Source organism: Ornithodoros turicata, chromosome 10, assembly GCF_037126465.1.
Source record: "Ornithodoros turicata isolate Travis chromosome 10, ASM3712646v1, whole genome shotgun sequence".
NCBI lineage: Eukaryota > Metazoa > Arthropoda > Arachnida > Ixodida > Argasidae > Ornithodoros > Ornithodoros turicata.
Window position 1 is genome coordinate 24441719 of NC_088210.1, and position 20877 is coordinate 24462595.

Sequence of the window (20877 nt, forward strand, 5' to 3'; positions counted from 1 at the left end):
TGCTGGAGTCTTCAAGGTAGAGAATTGGACTCGTTATCGAGTTTGGAGCGCATGCCATTGCAGAAACTTGAGCTGTCGATTCATGTTCACATAAATCGGATGAAATCTCAGGTGTACGTTTCGTATCATATAGGCCAGGAAGTTTCCGTCTGACGAAGCCAAACAGGCCCACACTCTTAGAAATGAACTTCACTGCATAGCACGCTCCTAGCCAACCATCATCACGAATGATATCGTTGACTGTCCTGATTTGTTGAAAACGGGAGGCGTACGCCTTTTTTGTGACGCTTATGCTGTTCATAATTATAATTGTCACAAAAAAGGCGTACGCCTCCCGTTTTCAACAAATCAGTGCAGATAACGATATCATTCGAGATGATGGTTGGCTAGGAGCGTGCTATGCGGTGAAGTTCTGTTTTTAGACAGCAGTCACCCAGTGTGACTTGGCTTAGAGTTCGGTAGCTGAAATTCCGCGAGTCAGTAGGTCCGCTGGATTTTTCAGGACCTAAGCAGTATCTCCAGGAATTGGGAGCCATATGTGGCTTCGGATCTCTGCGGTCTCCATAAAGGGGGGGCAAGCGAGAGGGTGCGGTCTTGATCGAAGAAAGCACGGTCGTCGAGTCTGTCCAGCCGTAACAATCGGTGGATCAAGACTGATTCCGCAACATTGTGGACAAGTCGGGAGGCGAGTAATGCTCCTATGAGCTAAAAGTTTGTCGTTCCAGAGGCGCCACTCGAGCCTTTGCGATGACAAAGACCACGTGACAGGCTCTCGCATTTCTCAGCTATATAAGGCTTGTGAACCAGCGTCACAAAAGGCGTGCAACGTGAAACTCTCTCGCGATGTGCCACGATGTCGTCGTCCAGGAGTCGTCTCTGTGAGAAGTTTTTTTCGAGGAGAAATAAGAGGTTTTCCCTGGGTTTTCCGAATACTTTCCAGGCGAATGTTGGCGCAGTTCCCCCTGAAGTCGGCCCAGGATGCATACTAACACCCCCTGCCCTCCACCCCTTCCTCCTGTCCTTTCTCCACCTGTCTCTGTTTGTACGCCGCTCATAGGCACTGTTGCTTCGCGGCGCTAACACAGGAGAAAAAAAAAAAACTCTTAGCCAATCATCATCTCAAGTAAGAACGTTCTCGTTCGTGATTTGTTGAAAATGGAAAGCGTACGCTTTATTGTGACACATATGTAGTCTCGTTAACTGTCAGAAAAAGGCGTAAGCCCAGCGTTCTCCATAAATCAGGAGCAATAACGGTATCACTCTGTGCAATGGTTGACGTTCAGCCATGTTATGTACACTGTCAAAAAAAAAAAAAAAAAAAAAGAAACGTAATTTTACACAAAAGTGACTGCTAACTATGTTGCCGGCATATGCGCCGTAAAATAGTTCCTGAAAAAAAATCACAAAAATAAAAAAAGCGAAGCACTTACATTAAATGGATATTAAACTGCGAAAGCCCAGTTCGTAACTGCGCAACGTGCTCACCGAAACGGATTTTCTGCAGCATATAGCCTAAAGGTTACTGCACATATGCCGGCAACAGAGTTAGCAGTCACTTGTACAGTAAAATTACGAACATTTTTCTTTCAGTGTGGCGAAGCTCTGTTTCCAGAGTGTGAATTCAAAATGAGAAGGAGACAAAGATAACCCTCACCTAAAAACTCGTTTCTCCTCAAGACGCTCCCCCCCTTAAGCTCGGATCCACGTCATTTAGCGACATTAAGCCCATTACTCTACGCGTATCGAGTACACGTACCCAAAGTCGTATCGGCAATCAGCAGGGCGGGAACCTGTGTTCCGCGGCAGGTCGACGAGGGAGCGACTAGAGATATCTATACGATGACCCTGATTCAAGCCCGCAATCTGGCCAAAGCACTCATACGTATATACGGTGTATCGGGCGTACGCCGTATCGGATATCCCATTAGGCTAATTCCTTTCCGAAGCGCCTGAAGATGTCCGCTCATTTCGAAGGCGGGGAGGGCCCTCAATGAAACGCTCATCTCCCAGCAGGACAGCCAGTCCCATAATTTACGCTTTCCACAGTTAGCCATCTTGCATGAGCCATTCGCTAAGCGAAACACACACGTTGGAGAACTCGTTGGGCCGTCGCCGGCGACTGTTCTGAATGTCGTCAATGAGATTCCGGCTCCGCATTCGAATTCGGATCTGTCTAAGCCGCCCTTAAGTGCGTCATCTACGTTATGGAGGGGTATTGCTCGGGTCACTGATGCTATGTATCTAATTGCATAGCGATCATGGTTAAACCCTGGCCACATGGCAAACTTAATGCATTAACCTAACAGAATGTGAGTTCTACGAAACGGAGAGGCGGCAACTCTGTGCTCAGTTGAGTACTGCTAGCCGACAGACGTTCCAACCTGGCTGCAATTCTTGGCCCATGTCAGAGCCACGCTCTTAAAAATGAAATTCACCGTATAGCATCCTCCTGGCCAACCATAATCTCGAATGATATCGTTATCTGCCCTGATTTGTTGAAAACAGGAGGCGTACGTCTTTTTTGTGACACTGACGCTGTTAATAATTGTCACAAAAAAGGCGCACACCTCCCGGTTTCAACAAATCAGGGTACATAACGATATCATTCGAGATTATGGTTGGCCAGGAGGGTGCTATACGGTGAAGTTCAGTTTTAAGAGTGCACGTGGAACACCATCGATGCCTTCTGTTGTTCTTGGAGTTCCTCTTGTCTACCGGTTTGCTCCAGGCACTGTAGAGTCCTGCTATGTATCTCAATGACTATTGTTGCTTCTTTCATGTGTGTTTTTTTTTCTTCACCTTCCTTGGAAGAGAGCTAAATTGTTGTACTTGCACATAACTTTAACTTCATTCTCATATCACATATCTAATGTTTCGCGTGTAATGGGGTAGTGTACTGCTCTCCAGTGGTGAATCACTCCAGGTCATGGTCACGTTTTATTTGTTATTGTTGTTGTAAACGCATTAAACTGAAAGGCATTTGCTTCGCCTCCTAACCAACCGTCATCTCGAATGAGAGTCGTTCACTCCCCTGATTTGATGAAAACAGGAGGCGTACGCCTTTTTTGTGACATTTATGCGGAACATAATTGCAACAGAAAAGGCGTACGCCGCATGTTTTCAACAAATTAGGGGAGAGAACGATAGCATTCGAGATTCAAGTCTTTCGGGTGTAAACGTCTTGTCATGTATGGCACACATACCCTTGTGGTGAAAGTTCCACACAATGCAGGAAGGTGTTTTGGTGCAAAAGGGGGCACCGTGGCACCATTTCAAGGGGCATATTTTACAGAAAACACCAGTTCAGGAGGGTGTTTTCCATCTAAAACACCGTTTCAGAGTACGTTTTGCGCCTAAAACACAATTTCAGGCAGGAGTAAGTTCCTCTAAAACACCGTTTCAGAGTACGCTTTCTGCTTAAAACACGATTTCATGGGGCTGTATTCCACTTCCAACACCAGTTCAGATGGGTGCTTTACAAGCACCTTTTACAACACTTGTTATTACACGTTTCAGTACATCCTGCAATAAAAAAAAGGGCGTCCATTTACAAAAACAACCAAAGCTACAAAACTTCGTATGTGGTCACGTGCAACGCACGACAAACTTCGGTTCTCAACTAACCAAAAGCCACTCCAATTTGGTAACAACACCGTGCATGCAGATAATGCCTAAAGAGGTGAACAGAGCCCGCCAACTTTAAAGCCAAGCGCTTCCAGCTCCGCCTGACGAGAGAAACAGCGCAGCTTTAGGGAAATGGATCCTCGCGACAGACTGAACAAGAATGTCATCGTCCGGCGAACTGACCCGTTCGGTAATTTGCGTTAAATTGCTGCCATCCACAGGCCACGTTGGGCAAGCAATCTGCGCACTACGCCCCATATCCCCCCAGCCGTCGTGTCAAAAAGCACGCGTGCCGGACAGCAAATGGAAGCGGAAACAATCGCGCGCGCGGAGGGTCACCAGTGCTGTCAACAGCCCTTCCCTCCGCACCGAACGAAAGTCCGCTGAGAGTGCAGCTAGCTATAGTTAGAAATGTTGTTGAAACATTCATATACCGCTCACAAAGCATGCCCTATACGATCGATTGCCACAACGGAGCTGGTGCGACGTGTACAGGGAATTGTGGACGTGGTGATACAAGAACAGAAAACGGGGGGTAAGAAAACTGAGATAAAATAAGACACGTCTCGTATTCTTCAGCATTATTGTCACGGCAATCGCGCTTTTCTTCAAAAACAACAACAACAACAACAACAGCAACAACAAAAGAATTCGAAAGCTTGTTTTGCTGGCGCTATTGACACGTTCGAAGCCCCCAAAACATTCACGCGAATGTGGAATTCCGACTATCACCCTATTCAAACCTCCCTTTCACTTTGGCCGTATCGGCGAAAGCGCGTCATCGCACAAGAAAACCCGGTCGCGTTCAGCAGAGCCTGCGACATTAAATATGCATAATACATAACACTTATAGACGCAGGTGAAGTAATACGCATCTTTTTGACCTCCTAACAGTATACTTTGCACTCGACATTAATGACGTTTTTTAACCCTATCTTGTCAATTATGTTACTTAACCCTATCTTGTATATTATTATTATTGTCTATTATGTCAACTTAAAAAGCGAATTTCTAGCAATTCGCTTCGAAGGGAAGAATGGCATGTTCCATTTGGGGACATGCCCCCATTGCCGGACAAATTACGGCAGGCAATCATTAAGGTACACCTCATCGTCATTATTTAACTATTACACCGAACAAAACATTTACCCATCATTGATAACCAAACGGGAACTTTGCTAGTTCCTCTTAGACATGTAGCTAATATTATTACTGTTATCTTTATTTTGTAGAAAGCGTTAATTTTTTTTGTACGCACTGGTTATGAAACTTGTCACTGCCTATATAATTGTTGTTGTTGTATCTTAATTAGATTGCTTTGTACACTGTTGCATCTGGTTAAGCGTAGTCAGTACTTGCATGTACATATAGTATAAAAAGAATGCCAATTCTTTATTCTTATAATGGCTGCACAGAACTATAATGCACAATGTAAATGGTGGAGGAGCCTTTGTCAAGGCTTTTTGCTCCTCCCTCCGTTAAGGAAAATAAACTGAAATTGAAATTGAAATATCCGTAAAAGAACATATACACTCGCATGAACCTGGATATTTGATTACATTGAAAGGGTGAACTGTAATTTGTGTCCATCTACCGGAAATTTGCGTGAGACAAGCGAGACGAACGTCCATTAAACAAGACGAATGAGCACCTTCCAAGTTTTTCTGGGCACAATGTGCACTTTATTCGGTACACCTTTCTGGTGAGCTTGATTCCCCCCCTCGTCGTCAGGGAAAAGGACACTATTTTTAATCTGAACCCAGCTTGCGAGTCGTCTACTCCGTTAAAACAGAACCTCACCCGAATGACTTCGCTCTATCTCCTGATTTGTTGAGAACGTGGCGTACACCTTTTTGTGACACTTACATCTATGCTAATTGTCGCAACAAGGCGTACGCCGGAGTGACAACGTGTCATAGTGTGCAGTGATTGGTCTTCAACGTGCTGTGCAGTGAAGCCTTGTTTTGTGGAAAACGCAGGGCGTATTCCTTTTTGTGACTATTAACGAAACTGAATACGCGTAACAAAGAGACGTACTCCTCCCGTTTTCAACAAACCAAGGGAGAGAAAGATGTCATCCGGGATGATAATTTGGCGTGTTACGCGGTGAAGTTCTACTGAAGTGAAACTCTACCAACGGAGAACAGCACTCAGAATGCCACGCCTTTCTATTTATAGAATTTTCAAAACAGACACCGACAGGATTTTATATAGTTTTTAATTACAACCCAGCCAGATTTATCCATCAACCAGGCACCAGGCTACATCTACGTATTCAGACAGTACTTTCTGCTGTGGGGTCAACCCTTTGGACGACGCTGCAGTTTGACATTATTACATGCTTTATGCATGCTGCATATAATTATGTGACACTGTCGCGAAGTAATATCGAAGCAGCTTTTTTTTTTTAAAGGTATAACGGTATATAAATTAAACCCTCCTCATATACGCACGACACAACGGCATAATGACATCGGATCCTCCACCGCAGAGTGCAGTGGTATGGGATGCGGAGAAAGGCAAAAACGCACGTGACACGCCTATCGGATTGCCGCAAACTTTAGGCTTAAACCACGCCCGAGAGGTACAAGGGCGCCACTACACCGCAGTTTCCCTTCCGTTTCGAGGCGAGGAGGAACGGTTGTCACACACGGCACGCACGGTCGACGTTATGTAACGACACGAGAACTATGCCAAATATACCACACGAACAGTTTCGCAAGAACACGGGTGTCTCCATGCAACGTTTGCAAAACGGCGCCACGGATATCAAAAATCTCTTGAAATCCTCACGAATGTTGGCAGTTCTCGACCCACTTTCCACCTTCGCACACTACATTGTTAAGAGACCATTGTTAAGAGACCATTGTTATTATTGTTAAATGGGATGACCTTTGCCATTAATATTCTCATTCTCTCTATTCTATTCTATTCTCTCGTGTATTGCATTGTACTTACACACGCCTTAGATAGTCGCGTCCTAAATTGCTGAGTTAATCTTGTGACAGTGTGTGCTATGATTATTACCCCCCTTACCCCTATAACGGTCCTCACGGACTAACAGTATTGCAAATAATAATAATAAAAAGATAGGAACATCCCCGCGTATCACTCTTAGAAATGAACTTCACCGCATAGCACGCTCCTTGCCAACCATCATCTCGAATGATATCGTTATTTGCCCTGATTTGTTGAAAACGGGAGGCGTACACCTTTTTAGTGACAATTATGAACAGCATCCACCACCACCACCACCATCATTTTTAAGAGTGTAACATGGTCCTAGCCAACCATCATCGTCACAAAAAGGCGTATGTCTAGAGCTTTCCACATGTCAAGAGTTCTATTTTTATCAATCTGTGCAATGGTTGGCCTTCAGCGTGCCATGTAGTGAAGCTCTGTCTTCAGAGTGTAGGCTGCAGCGTCACTTAATTGTCTAGACACAGGCAGCACGGGGTATGAAATGTACTGTAAGAGAGATTAGAGCTATGTGTTGAAATATTTCGGCCCTTCGCAATTCTATTCCAAAATTAGCACAAACGGCTGAATAGAGAGTGAGGTCCGCGCACGGTTAAGTCCGCACTCATAGGGAAAAAATAATAATAACGAACAGGTATACAGGGTGTCCCAGAAAACGTGTCATTGAATTATAATAAAAAAACTACACCACCTAGAGTCTTGCGGTCAATGGCATTTGTTCTTGCTGGGTTTTTGCCACCTCCTGATGTGAATGTCGTGTAACGTAAGTTTAATTATGTAAATTTTTGCGAACTGATGTCGGAAATTTGCCTAGTAAAGGTCACTTTTTTACCCCACCATTGTGAAGAGCGTGTCTAATTTACACAAATTAATGATAATTGACAGGGATATTCAGGAGCTATCCCATCGAAAAAAAAATAGCCGAACATCATGCTCTACGGAGGTCGCACAGAATAGCGCACGATAAATTTTTCAGCGCAAGCTTTGTCAGTCCGACGAAAGGAGGTTGGAAACCCAGCCCACCCCGGTATCGCAGAAAGAGATAACACAGGCACGGCTTATCACGTCCGACTTTCGCTGGGATAATGCTTGCCCTCTCCCAATTTTAGGAACTGTTACGTTTTCTACCATCACTCTGTGCGATGGCTTCGGAACCTCCTTACGTCGGACTGAGAGCGATTGCGCTCAAAACGTTGTCGCGCGTTATGGTCCGGTGCTCTGAAAAGCATGATATTCGGCTATTTTTTCCGATGGGATAGCTCGTGAATATCACTGTCAATTATCATGAATTTGAGTGAATTTGGCACGCTCTTCATATTGGTGGGGTAAAAAAGTGACCTTTACTTCGCAAATTTCCGAGTTCAGTTCGCAAATATTTGCATAATTAAACTGGGGTGCATGACATTAACTTTAGAAGGTGCCAGAAACCTAATAAGAACAAATGCCGTTGACCGCATGATTCTATAGGTGGCGTAGTTTTTTTATTATAATTCAATGATACGTTTTCTGGGACACCCTGTATATGTTTTGTTCATGTTTGCGTTGTGTCTGTTCTATTCTCTGAAACGTAAAAATTACACTATGAAAAAGAAAAAAACATTATGCTTAGTGCGGCTGCTCTCTTTATGGTTGCTGGAGAGGAGGTTTAAACCAGGGTTAAAAATGAAGCGAGCTGCACCTGTCGTTAAAAGCGGTCATTGCAGCACACCCCTTGAAGCTCCCCTCTTCTTGTGAATCTTTTAATAGCGCTTCTAGATCGCAGCATGCGGCGTGCTCTGGCTGGCCGTCTCCTTCTTATACTGACGACGCAGCCATCTGCCTTTATTGCACTCTGTCGCCTTCATTACTTGTTGGTCGAAGAGGTGACAGCTCACTGATGGATGCGCTATTTGCCAAACAAGAGTACGCAAACGAAACATAGGCAGCGGACATGCGGAAATGGCCTTCTAGAAAAATGCCGCGTTATACGAGACGCCTTGTTTACTTCAGCGTTCTGTAGCTAAAACGTAAGTGAAAGCTATGTTACAGCTATGACGGATCGTACATTCTAGAAACAGAACTTCACCTCAGAAACACCTCATCTCATCGCCATTCATGTATAGTTGTTGGAGTTGGAGTTGGACGGACTTCATGTATAGCTGTCGTTGTTCACCGGCCGCACAGCCCGCTGCGCGCCTACCATCGCCATGCAGTGCAGCAGCAGGAGCGTGTTATGCAGTGAAGCTCTGTTTTTCGAGTGAAGACGGTCCACACGTGTTTCTTGCTCTGAGCGCCCTTCGTCAGCGCGTTGCCATGCTGTGGCCCGACGTAAACGGACAACACCTATCATCTTGTTCGTTCGTACCGCGCGTGCCTTATTCACAAAAGTATTGCAGCACCAACTTCTAGCCTTGGGTGTGCAAAGATTCCAGCGCAAATAGAGGCACCATACTCCAATCTTTGTGCGCAGTGAATGTGTGACCATCGCTGGTACTTCCCCCTACGCGTCTTTCATCTGTTTGTATATATGGCGAGACTGTACATGTTCACCACACATTACATCCTATATGTTGTAAACAGTCACCAACATCTTGCATAACATCTAAGTTTCATATGTTGAATAAATTTTTACTCTAACAATTAACTTTATCAATCGTGGCAACGATTGCCACATTGAGTGCTATAAAGAGGGTATGAACATGCAATATGAACATTATTGTATTTTCTATGTTTCTTCATTCACTGCTTGCGAACAGCATACAGCACAGCCATATAGGTCGGAAATATATATAATGGTGATTTTTTTTAAGAAGAAGAAGAGTAAGCCAAATATTGGCTGACCTATCTCAACACTTAAAAAGAGGAAGAAGATGAGGTCGAAAAGGAACCGTACCTTAAATTAAACTAACCGAATGTTTTGCCTGCCACGAAACATCCAAGACACCTCTCTCTACAAAGAAATCACATTCGCGACCGATGACGTTCTTGTCGCCAGACAACGACACCTCTTTATACACCGTGTAAGCAAAAGAAAGGAAAATATCCCACATGCTCGCGACTAAATTTAAAAAGGAAGATTAACACCTCGCGCAGTTGAAAATAAACTGTCGCTCGACGAAGACCCCCCAGCTGTCACAGCGACATCGGAAAATTCTGGTGTGGCGAATCGAAAACGGTCCCTCTAATTTTGGCCATGAAAGGGGTCCCCTCATCCGATCATCATTAGGAGTAGCTGTATATACGCGTTGCAAACGCCACTCGCCAACAAAATAGAAGGACATCGTACACATAGCGGTATTATGCACCCGGTGGGAAGTTGATGAAGGGACTCCACTAACGTTTTCCCACATATGCGTTGTTGAAGATCTGACGGCGCATGCTGCGAAGTATAGGGTAACACGCACGCGGTCCGTCATTTTCATCACTAATCGAGCGGTCTTGCTTCGCTCTGTTAGCTTTTGTTCGTCCAAAGTGTACTCATCCGCCGGTGAGATGCGTGATGGGGGCCGAGTAGTATGTTTCGTTTACCCTGATATTGAACTGCACGTCGAAAAATTGGAAATTCGTTAAAACTACTCTCCAGAAAGAATGATATCAGTTAATGTATTCAATTGGGGCTGTTTTAGTCCCTTTTTGGATTAACGAAAACGACTAACGACTATGATGCATAGCAACAACCTGCCCCACGACGGAAGATTATGCGAAGTTTGCGAACTGTGGTGCTGGGGAGGTAAATGTCAGGGGGGTCAGGGGGCTAAAACGGCAGTAAGTGCAACTTAGGCGAATAGAAGCGGTAATCCCCTCAAAGTGTGTCTTCATAAATGCTTTTCCCCTTTCTTTACGACTTAAATCGATTTCGCTGGCTGAAACGAAAACTTTGCCTAATAAAGTAAAGCCGCCCACAAAAAAAGAAAAAAAAGAGAGAGAGAAAAAAAAAACAGCTTTATATTCCGGACACTCGCGGGTGCCCTTGACAACAACAACAAATAAATCGGGACTATCAAATATTCACCACTGGAGAGCAGTACACCACCCCATTACACGCGAAACATTAGATGTGAGATATGAGAATGAAGTTATGCACAAGCACAACAAGGGTGTCCTTGACCACTCTACAAACGTTATATGAAAACTGAATTGGCGAAGTAGTAACTTTAAAGAATGTATTGTACGAATAAAAAACGTAAACAAGAATTTCCGGCAAACACCGAGCATACGATGTCATCGAGTACGTGTAATCACGTTAGCCCTGGCGCCTTCACATGTGCCAAAGATGACACGTGGAAAGGCTGTATACTCCAGTGCTCAATAAAAAAAAAAATAATAATAGTAAAAAATAAATCAAGAGCTGTTTTCCATCACCGGCATACATGGCACATGCAAAAAAAAAAAAAAAACTAACCCGAAAGTAGCACAAATCCTCCATTTTCAATACGGAGAAGAAGAAGAAGAAGAAAAAGCTACAATAAACCCTACTGTGAACAAGCGATAACCCCCTCTCCACCATACGACGATATTTTCCTGCGAAAACGACTATAGATTGTCTTTCTGAAATTTCATTAACTGCCGAAGACACGGTGCAACACGCACGCTTAATGCGTTGCCACAAAATATTGCGCGCCTGTCACTTTTCGTAACGGCGCAAATTGGCAGTCCCAAACCCATTCATTGACGTCCGTTGATTCGGCGAATCCGAAATGCTATACGCGCACGCTGCGAACGAAGCAGCAAATGGCACACACACACATATGAAAGAAAAATACGCCACCCTATGCTATGAACGTGCGAAATATAATAAAAGAATCCAGCTTCTACAGATACAGAAGACGTCACGAGAAAGAGGAATTGAAAGCTGACTCTCTCTCTCTCTCTCTCTCTCCCCTTCTACATTCCTGCTCTTATTTCGTTGTTGTTGTTCGTCGTATATGCTGCATGCGCATCGTTTCTTTTGTTCCTTCCATTCGCAAACATTGTTTTTATTTATTTTTATTTATTTATTTTTCTACGAGTGTACCCGCTTTCTTTCTTTTGGGGTTGCGGGAAAGCGAATTCGGATGTACCCGAAGTGGAATGCAGGAGGTTTCAGTTTAAAAAAAAAAAAAAAAAAAATGACGAAGCATGCAAAGCGTCTGGGTTGACACGGGAAGTCAGTGTGTTTTACGTTTCGGAAGGGGGAATCAGGAAGCGAGGTCATTCTCAAGAAACAGCTGTTTCGGCAAAGGAAAATAAACTGGCCGTCCAAAAATACATCGTGCAGTGCAGTGCGTCTCTGATCGTGCGGTGATCTTTGCTACCGGTGCCCGACCACCTCTTTCCCTCCGGTTTTTGACGGGACTGGCGGAATACCTCTCTCGAATACGCGCATACAAAATATATTTTTAAAATAAAACTCCCGGACATCTCGGACTTGACTCATCCTTGTACCCACGTCTGCCATTAGCATCGCTTGTGCAATACAACAACAACAACAATAAATGATGACGATGAGATGGGGTGTTTCACCGCGGTGGTGCGGTACCCTACCCCATTACAATACAACGAAGTATGACTAGTATTGATTATAGCATTATGTACCTGTATTGATACAAAATATGAGACCTTTGGTATCCACAAACGACCCGCTACGTAAATCCAAAACTGCATAGCATACGCTATAGATCACGCAAGTCTGCAACGCCGTGAAGGCAGTCACGAGCCCGTCTAATGAATTTTTCTCTTCTTAATTATGCATCTTCTGAAGTAAGAGGCGCCTGTAAAGGGTACTCTGCCACTTCAATCTCCTGCGCGGCGGAGAAGCCCAACATTCCGGGCGCTTCATTTACAGTTTTGCCTCCGCTATCGAGGATATTTGGAGGGCGATGCGGGCCATATCCTCGGGCGGGCTATCAAATTCTAATTCACCAAGATTTATTGTCCCTGATGCAGCTCCGCCTTCTTCGAGGTCTTCTGCCTCGAGGCTCCAGTGCATCCCAGCTTCGATATATCTACTGGGAAGAGCAAACTAAGAGGCAGAAATCCCTAGGCGGTTATGAATTTCTCCCCCCCCCTCCCCCTCCTACATGGGCATTTTCTCCCTCGAAAAATCTGTAACAGCTGTCAAACATTTTAACGGGTTTTCGTTCCTGTCTTTATTTTTTATTTTTTTCCCCCTTTGCTAGTTTCTTCTCAGTTCGACTCTGAAACGAGATAGCTGGAAGGCCCGTTGTGACGACGCTGGCAGTTAGAGATAAAAGGGCACCAGCTGAGGTAAGCAAAAAATGCTGTTTCTCATATAACTCGTTCTTTTATATTTGAGGGGTCGAGAAACGCGCATTAAATTTCGCCTCGGTCGTGTCAAGAGGCCCAATGTGCTTGCTGTACGACGTAAACTGCACTCGGGTGTCGGTAATATTATTAGTAAATCTTACGATTGATTGATTCATATTGGTGATTAATCTACTCGACTGTATAAGGAAGGAACAGTGTTGTTCGGCTGCAGGCGATGTCTTTCTCAATTGTACGACTGGATGGAGATTATCATATCAGCAAAATGTTAGGGGCTTAGGTTTATGCCGTGTGTATGGTTGCCTGAACAAGTCATGCCTTCATGAAAATGCTGAACCATTTCCAGACGACTGATCAGTGCTATCACAGTGTTGGGGAGTGTCGAAATAGTACTTACGATGACACCTCTTCGAGCTTGTACACTCTTAAACATCAACTTCACTACATAGCACGTTCCTAGCCAACCATCAACCCGAGTGACATCCTTCTTTCCCCCGATTTGCTGAAAACGGGGGGCGTACGCCATTTTTGTGGCATGATGCAGTCCAGAATTGCCGCAAAAATGGCGTACGCCACCCAATTCTCATCAAATCAAGGGAGACAACGTTGTCATTCGTTATGATGGTTGGCTACACTCTTAAAAATGGTGGTAGTGGTGGTGGTGGTAGTGACGAACCGGTTTGCCGTTGTTGGCCTCACTATGTGGGCTGCGTCACGACTGTAGCCAGGATGAGATGATATGGTGTGATAACAGATGAAGGAATGATGACGGCCGCACCGCATAGCACGCTCCTAGCCAATCACGATCCCGAATGACATCGTTCTGGCTCTTGCTTTGTTGAAAACGGGAGGCGTACGTCTTTTTTATTTTTTTAACAGTCACAGTTATGTACCCTTTATGTCTTCAGTGTTTTTTGTGTTTTATGTTCTTCAAATTAGGCGAGAAAACGATTTCAATCGGATGATGGTTGGCATGGAGCGGGTGATGCGTTTAAGCTCTGTTCTAAGAGTGCATAAAGTAGCAAATACAAAAACGAAGACGTCAGTGTCGTCTTGTTTATGTTTGCGCCATGCACGCTTTAAACTATATATATATATATATATAGGGTGAGGTAAAAGGATTATCAAACGGCCACGAAGTTTTACAGAAGTTCAAAAAAAGACGCGGAAACAGATTTTAGGGAAGTTACAAACACTAGTTTATTACATAGGGAGACGTTAAAAAGTAAACTTTACTTTTTAACGTCTCCCTATGTAATAAACTAGTGTTTGTAACTTCCCTAAAATCTGTTTCCGCGTCTTTTTTTGAACTTCTATATATATATATATATACATATATATATTAAGAAACCCGTGCATATCTTTGAGGAGCGACATCGCGGTGCAAGGCACACCGACAACGAAATTAAACATCAAGGTCTTTGTAGACTATTTTGCGTACGGAAGCTGCGGGACAGTTTCGTCCACTTCGTCATCTTCTTACCTAACCAGGAAATAAAAGCGAAGGAGAGCGCGAAAGACAGGGAGAGAGCAAACTCCGTTTCGATCTCGAAGGACTTTCTGGTGTACCCTCTTGGCCAGCATCGCCATTAATACAACGGCGACAGTGCCTCCCTGGAAAGCCAGCGCAGAGAGCGGTGTAGAGAATAGCGCCGCGGGGGCGACTCCCGCCCCTTCGATGTCTGCGGGATGACGGAGAGGAGCGGCTCATCTTCATTCGAGTGCCCCTGAGCGATGGCCTTGGCTGTCTTCTGCACGCGCCCACCACGCCCCGAGCGTTCTTAATTTCTTCTCTTGATTCCTTTGTTCCTCCACTAGCTTCCTCCCTCCCCCCTCTCTCTCTCAGTTGTCCGCTGCCTTCTATGGATCCAACATCCTCTCTCTCTCTCTCCTCACCCTCGCCCTTATTGTCTTCGGTGCAGATGAAGTGCAGTCCGAGTAGTAAGATGCATTGTATAGCCAGCAGGGATCGTGAAAACATCGTGTTTTATTTTTAATTGAGCCTGCGCGCTCTAAAAAAAATAATAATGAAAAACGAAACTCCGTCGTACAACACGCTGCTAGATTAACCATCGTTCCAAATGTCCTGCTTTGTTAAAAAACGGGAGACATATGCCGTTATTTGTTTTGACGTCTTGCCCTTATAATAACAGTAGCAACGAGGAATATCCCCCAATGTCTTGTTCATTGGGCTATAGTTGATATCTGTACTATATATATATATATATATATATGAATGTATAACTGAGTACAGATGGACGCGAAAACAAATAGACTACAAGTAATGAAGAGACTTGGGAGGCCGTATAAGGGTTAAAAACACTTGCTACTTTTATTACATTAATAATTAAGGGGGCGCTAGGAATAGATTTACAGTTAGGGGTCTAACCCCTAGGGGTTAGGGGGACCCCTAACTGTAAATCTATTCCTAGCGCCCCCTTAATTATTAATGTAATAAAAGTAGCAAGTGTTTTTAACCCTTATACGGCCTCCCAAGTCTCTTCATTACTTGTAGTCTATATATATATATATATATATATATATATATATCCCAACCCGCCTCGCACCACACTGCTGTATTTATTCCTGTTGTGTATCTTCACCAACACACCTCTGCAAAGCCTCCATGGACATTTAAGGTACATAAATGAAAAATACGTATATCCGCTGTGTACTCAAATAAATTGGATAATATGTATAATAATAATGGGTATAAATATAGTCGATAATGAATATCAGTGCTGTGTCTCGTGTTGTCGTTTAAGTGTAGTCCTGCCCTGGGCTTTTTATCCATTTTAATGTCACACCAAACAGCCCAATTTTTAGCCCTCTACTAAAAAAAGTAGTGATAATGTTATGATTCTATGAAGTGATTGTCCACGGCTATGTTACCTTTATTCACATCACATCACATCACCGCTATGTTACCTAGTGAAGTTAACTCTTCAGAGTGCAAAACGTTTATAGAAATTGGCTTGACGTAAGGACTTATGACCTTGCTAATGTACGTGGTGCTAAAACAAAAATCGAATACCTAGCAGCAGTAACTTGAAAAAAAAAAAAAAACTGTAAATAAGGGCGAGGGCGCAGGCTAGCTGGTGAAACATTCTACTGATGTGTCTCAGACTGTGTTGTGTCGTCCCTTTTTTTTTCTACCCCGTGTCTCGAGGGTTTCAATCAGTAAAAGAACTGTGTTTTCGTATCCTAGAGGAAATTTGTTCAGAATGTACACTCTAAAAATACTACTATACTCCCCATTTTTCTCCCCGGAATCTAAAATTTACCCCCAACACTGCAAATAGTCCCTAAACGTTCCCGCATTTAATCCCGAAAGGGAATGATGGTTGTAACAATCCGTCTAGTCCTCAAAATGACTAAAATTATTCCTTCTTTCCTACAGTGTAGCAATACTAATAAATTGTTGTCTTTGCACAACGAAGCATGGCGCAATATTTCAGGCATTGTATTTGGCTGTCGCAATCCACTAACCACTGTGCCCACATCTAAACGGCTGTGTCACATAAAACCTACACGGGGCAAAGCCTACAACTTGCCTTAGATCGTACCGGTAGAAGAAATATGCACCGACAATACACTCTGCCTCCTCTTTTCCCCCATTCTGCGCACAACAAAGTAGCTCCCTCCAATACAACGCAAGGAAAGAAAGCTTGTCGTGCAATTCAGTATATAAAGGCCCCTGTTGGAAAGGAATCTTCAATTACCTTGCCTCAAAACAAAAGGACAAAGAGACAAAAGTGGGACACACACACAAAGATGTTCCCCCAAGAAGAAAGAAAAAAGGTATATAGGGACAGGAAGAACGGAAGGTCTCGATATAGTGCATCGAGTCGGTGTACTGAATTTCAAAGTGGCAGGTCAGATATAAACCCAACGGGTTCTCTCGCAAATTCCACGTACACAATAGAAGAGGGGTTCGACTTCCACTTTCGCAATTTTCTTCCTTCATTCCAGTGACTTTTGTCCGTCCCATTCTTCTAGTAACCTGTCCTCTCGTTTCCGCTTTTTTCCTATACGAGGGTAAGAAGAAATCAAAGAGCAGGAGAAACGCGTTCTTCGAAAAGGGGAACAAAAAAAGGAAAACTCCAATTTCGATTCTCTCTTTCTAGCAAGTTAAGAATTACTCCGCTACGTAAAGTAGCAAACAAAAAATATCCGAAGAGAGGGGGAAGCATCATTGATAAAAATGGCACAAGGACCATCAGCAAGAATAAGGAAGCAGCATGCAGGAAAAAAAGAAAAAAAAAGAAGGGCATAGTTGTAACACCTCTAGTAAGATGCGATACTGCACTTTTCACTGATCCAAGAACATAAACTATTTGGCGTTCCCCAACTACGTCTTTCCCCCCTTCCATCTAAGTAGAGACGAATCGACGTCATCGTCACGTGATCGTGCCATCATCCAACCAGGCTATATCGTACCAACCGAATCAATTCCTCCAGTGACGAAGGGCATAATGCCGTCTCTTCTCGCCTTCTGTCCGCGCGCGCCCAGTACACTGAGCGCATTTATTTTCATTTTAGCTCCTTTAGCTCCTTTTTGTTGCGCTTCCATTTTGAGCCATTACTAGGCGCATTATTTCGTCGGCACTTAGAGGGGGAGGGGGCTCTTGTTCTCGGGAGCCGCATTCAGAAGAGCTGATGGAACAAAACGTGATGAATACAAGTTGCTGAGTCAAGGACGGAAACAATTTTTCCTTCCAAGTCCGTCGCTGTAATGAAGATAGGGGAATTCTTTACACTCGTTGCGGGGCTTTCATTAGCGGCTCCAATATAGTACTTCATGCAGCGCGCGACGCGAGGCCCTTTTTCGAACAAAAGGAGAGGAAGCCGGCTCGCTCTTGGCTTGCAGCGCGTTCTTCCTGTGGTGCTCGCAGGCAACGTTGCGGCGTTCGACTGGAGACACTCAGTTTCGTTCACAAAAAGAACACCAGATAACAAACTGCAGGCTACCCACTGCACAGAATGACACAGATTCTGATTTCTGAAAAGCGCGGGGCGTGCGCCTTTTTGTGACAATTAACGTAACTGCATAAGGATAACAAAAAGGTGTACGCCATACGTTTTCAACAAATCAAGGGAAAGAATAGAGTCCCTCGGGATGATGCGCTCCCAAAAGAGGACTACACCGCATAGCATCATTCTCTCCCTTGATTTGTTGGAAACGGGAGGCGTGCGCTTTTTTATGAGAATTAACATAACTGCATAACTGTCACAAAAGGACGTATGCCTGCCGTCTTCAACAAATCAGGGGAGTGAACAATGTCATTCAGGACAATGCCTGGCGGCCAGTGTGTTATGCGGTAAAGGTTGCTCATCATCCCGAATGACATCTTTGGATTTTTGTTGAAATTTGCGTTGAAAACGGGAGGCGTACGCCTTTGGTGACACTTATGCAGTTATGTTAATTGTCACAAAGAGGAGTACACTCTTAGAAATGAACTTCACCGCATAGCACGCTCCCAGCTAACCATAATCTCGAATGATATCGTAATCTGCCTTGATTTGCTGAAAAACGGGAGGCGTACGCCTTTTTTGTGACAATTGTGAACAGCATAAGTGTTTCGGAGACGGTCTTTCGGAGACATACGGTAGCATTCTGTGCAATGGTTGGCCTTCAGCACGTTGTGTGGTGAAGTACAGTTCTCCATCATCCATCCGTTTGGTTTTTATTTTTATTTATTTATTTATTTTTTGCTATAGTCGCAGCGAAGCTGCGCACCTGTGTGTGGCCTACAACGGCGAGCCGATTCTGTCATGCCCCCCACCTCCCACCCCGAAACACACACACGGTTCTGTGAGACATGCCATTGCATATTAAGGTGTACTTTTTACAAGCATATCAATTGCTCTAGGTTTATCGGAATTGCGCAAATTACAGAAAGTTTCTAAAAACTTTATTTTTTAGTAAAATAAAACCTGTTCTGAACACACAGCAGTCTAGAAGGTAAGCGCTAAAGTTATTTTGACACTCGTTCATTTTGCGATAAGGTGCCGCAGCTGGACGTTAAGTATCGCAAATGTCCCAAAACGTATTTCTTACCCCCAGGAAGCAAAAAGAGTCAGTCTTAGAGTAACGATACGAAGTATTGATTTCTAATCCACCATTCTTCTCGTAAGACCAAAAAAAGGGGAAAAAAGAAAAAAGAAAACGTAATCTTTCCTCGAAACCAGTTTCTTCGAAGCCCAATCCTCCATTCCTCAGCACGGCTTTCCTAATGGTCCTGCTATACTTTCCAAATGTCTCGAGTGCGTTCACGTTTGTCTCGTGTTTGCACAATCCTCCCTTCTAACACAGGGCTTGTTAGTTATTCATGAGTTTTTGACCGCCAACCTCCAAATTCACGAAAGCCGGTTGAAAACGCTGCAAGGCAGCGAGCGGTTTCTTAACCGCATTAGGACGTAATTATTGCATAAGAACCCGCAGCTCTTGGCGCTGTCTTTCAGGCCCGTTCTTCTCAAACGCCGCGAGTCATTTAGTGGCTCCGCCGCGAATTCTTTCTCTCTCCTTTTTTTTTTTTTTTTCCTTTCCGCGTATTCGCACCGACTAGCAGAAAAGACGCTCACTTTCGCGCAAGAACCCAAGGCACCCAAGGCACAGATCGCGCAAGCTTTAACTGTGTTACTGATCAAGGAAAGATACTCAATTCTCGGAAGAAACTTACCCCTGTGCCTGTTCGTCTGTTTGTCAAACATCAGCATCGCATCTTCTATCTGGAAGTAGAGAAACAATGGTTACATTAAATCCCAGCTCGGTAGGATGTTGAAGAGTGACATTTTTCCGAGACCGAAGAAAAACACACACATACACACAAGAGTCGCACAATAACGGGGCCATAATGAGCCATTCAATAAACTCATACGCTCTCAGAACGGAGGGGGGGGGGGGGGTGTCGAGGTAGCTTGCCGTTGTTGGCCGCACTCAAGTGGGCATCGTCACGACTATAGCCAAAAAAAAGGAAAAGAAAGTGGGAGAAAGGGGAGTTGAGGACTTCAAAGTGATGTAGAAGCAGGATGACCGGAACGGAACTTCACCGCATAGCACGTTGTCCGCCAACCGTGGCCACGAATGATAGGGTTACCGCCTCTGATGCGAAGAGCGAGGGGGGCGTACGCCTTTTTGTAGCAATTTCGATATATGATAATTGCTGCAAAATCATTCGTGGCAATGGTTGGCGCACAGCGTGCTATGCGGTGAAGTTCTGTTTTTAGAGTGCTGGTTCGCAGCTCATAATGGCTATAGGTAGCCGACACGTAACCGATTTCTTCTATTTTAGACCCAGTAATTCGGCGCACACTCTAAGGGGAAAAAAAAGTAATTTTACACCTTTTTTGGGACTAAATTCATCACCACAAAAATTAGTCCCTTTAAGTTAGGGAGTAAATGCACAGGACTAAATGAATGTGACAGGGTGGTGACTGCATTTCACGCTCTGTTCCGAGAGTCTGAGGCACATAATTCATGTGCATGAATGAAAGTACTTCGAAGTAAACCGTCGACCGTGATATGTCGAGTGATATAAAATCTTGCGACATGCATAGGGCACAATTTCGTAAGAAAGAACCTCTAACTACTTCTTCCTCTGTGTTGGTGGATAATTACCAAGTCAGCTAAGTTATACAGCCTCATTCCATCGAGTTTACGAAGAGCATTTACGAAGACTGCTCCATTCAGGAGACCATTTTTGAAGTTCAGTGACCATTTTGCAGTCCTGGGAAGTAAATTTCGGGATTAGGGGACCAAAAAGGGGAGTAATTGCAATCTAGGGGACTAGAAGCTGCAAATATTCCCCATTTTGCACCTTTTTCTTAGAGTGCAGTTTAGAACCATGCAATGTAGTTTTGCCGCCGTACTTGACAAGTAATGCACACTTGGTGACTTCTTGGACACAGTGTTGACAGTAATTTTCAACTTAAATTTTCAACAAAAAAAATTGTGAAACAAAGGCACTGAGGGCTCAGGCTACCGAACAGATAAATTTTCTGAGATTGTAGCTCTACCGCTTTGAAGTA

The 20877-nt window shown here is 44.1% G+C and overlaps 1 protein-coding gene across 17 annotated transcripts in view; it reads right to left on the reverse strand.

Moving 5' to 3' along the window:
- The window catches only part of LOC135371154 (RNA-binding protein Musashi homolog Rbp6-like), a 344111-nt gene that overhangs the window by 87555 nt on the left and 235679 nt on the right, over window positions 1-20877 (reverse strand). For all 17 annotated transcript variants that reach the window (XM_064605199.1, XM_064605200.1, XM_064605198.1 and 14 more), the window contains one exon: window positions 19530-19578. In XM_064605199.1, the coding sequence (XP_064461269.1) occupies window positions 19530-19578 (49 nt within the window). The remainder of the gene's footprint in view (window positions 1-19529; window positions 19579-20877) is intronic.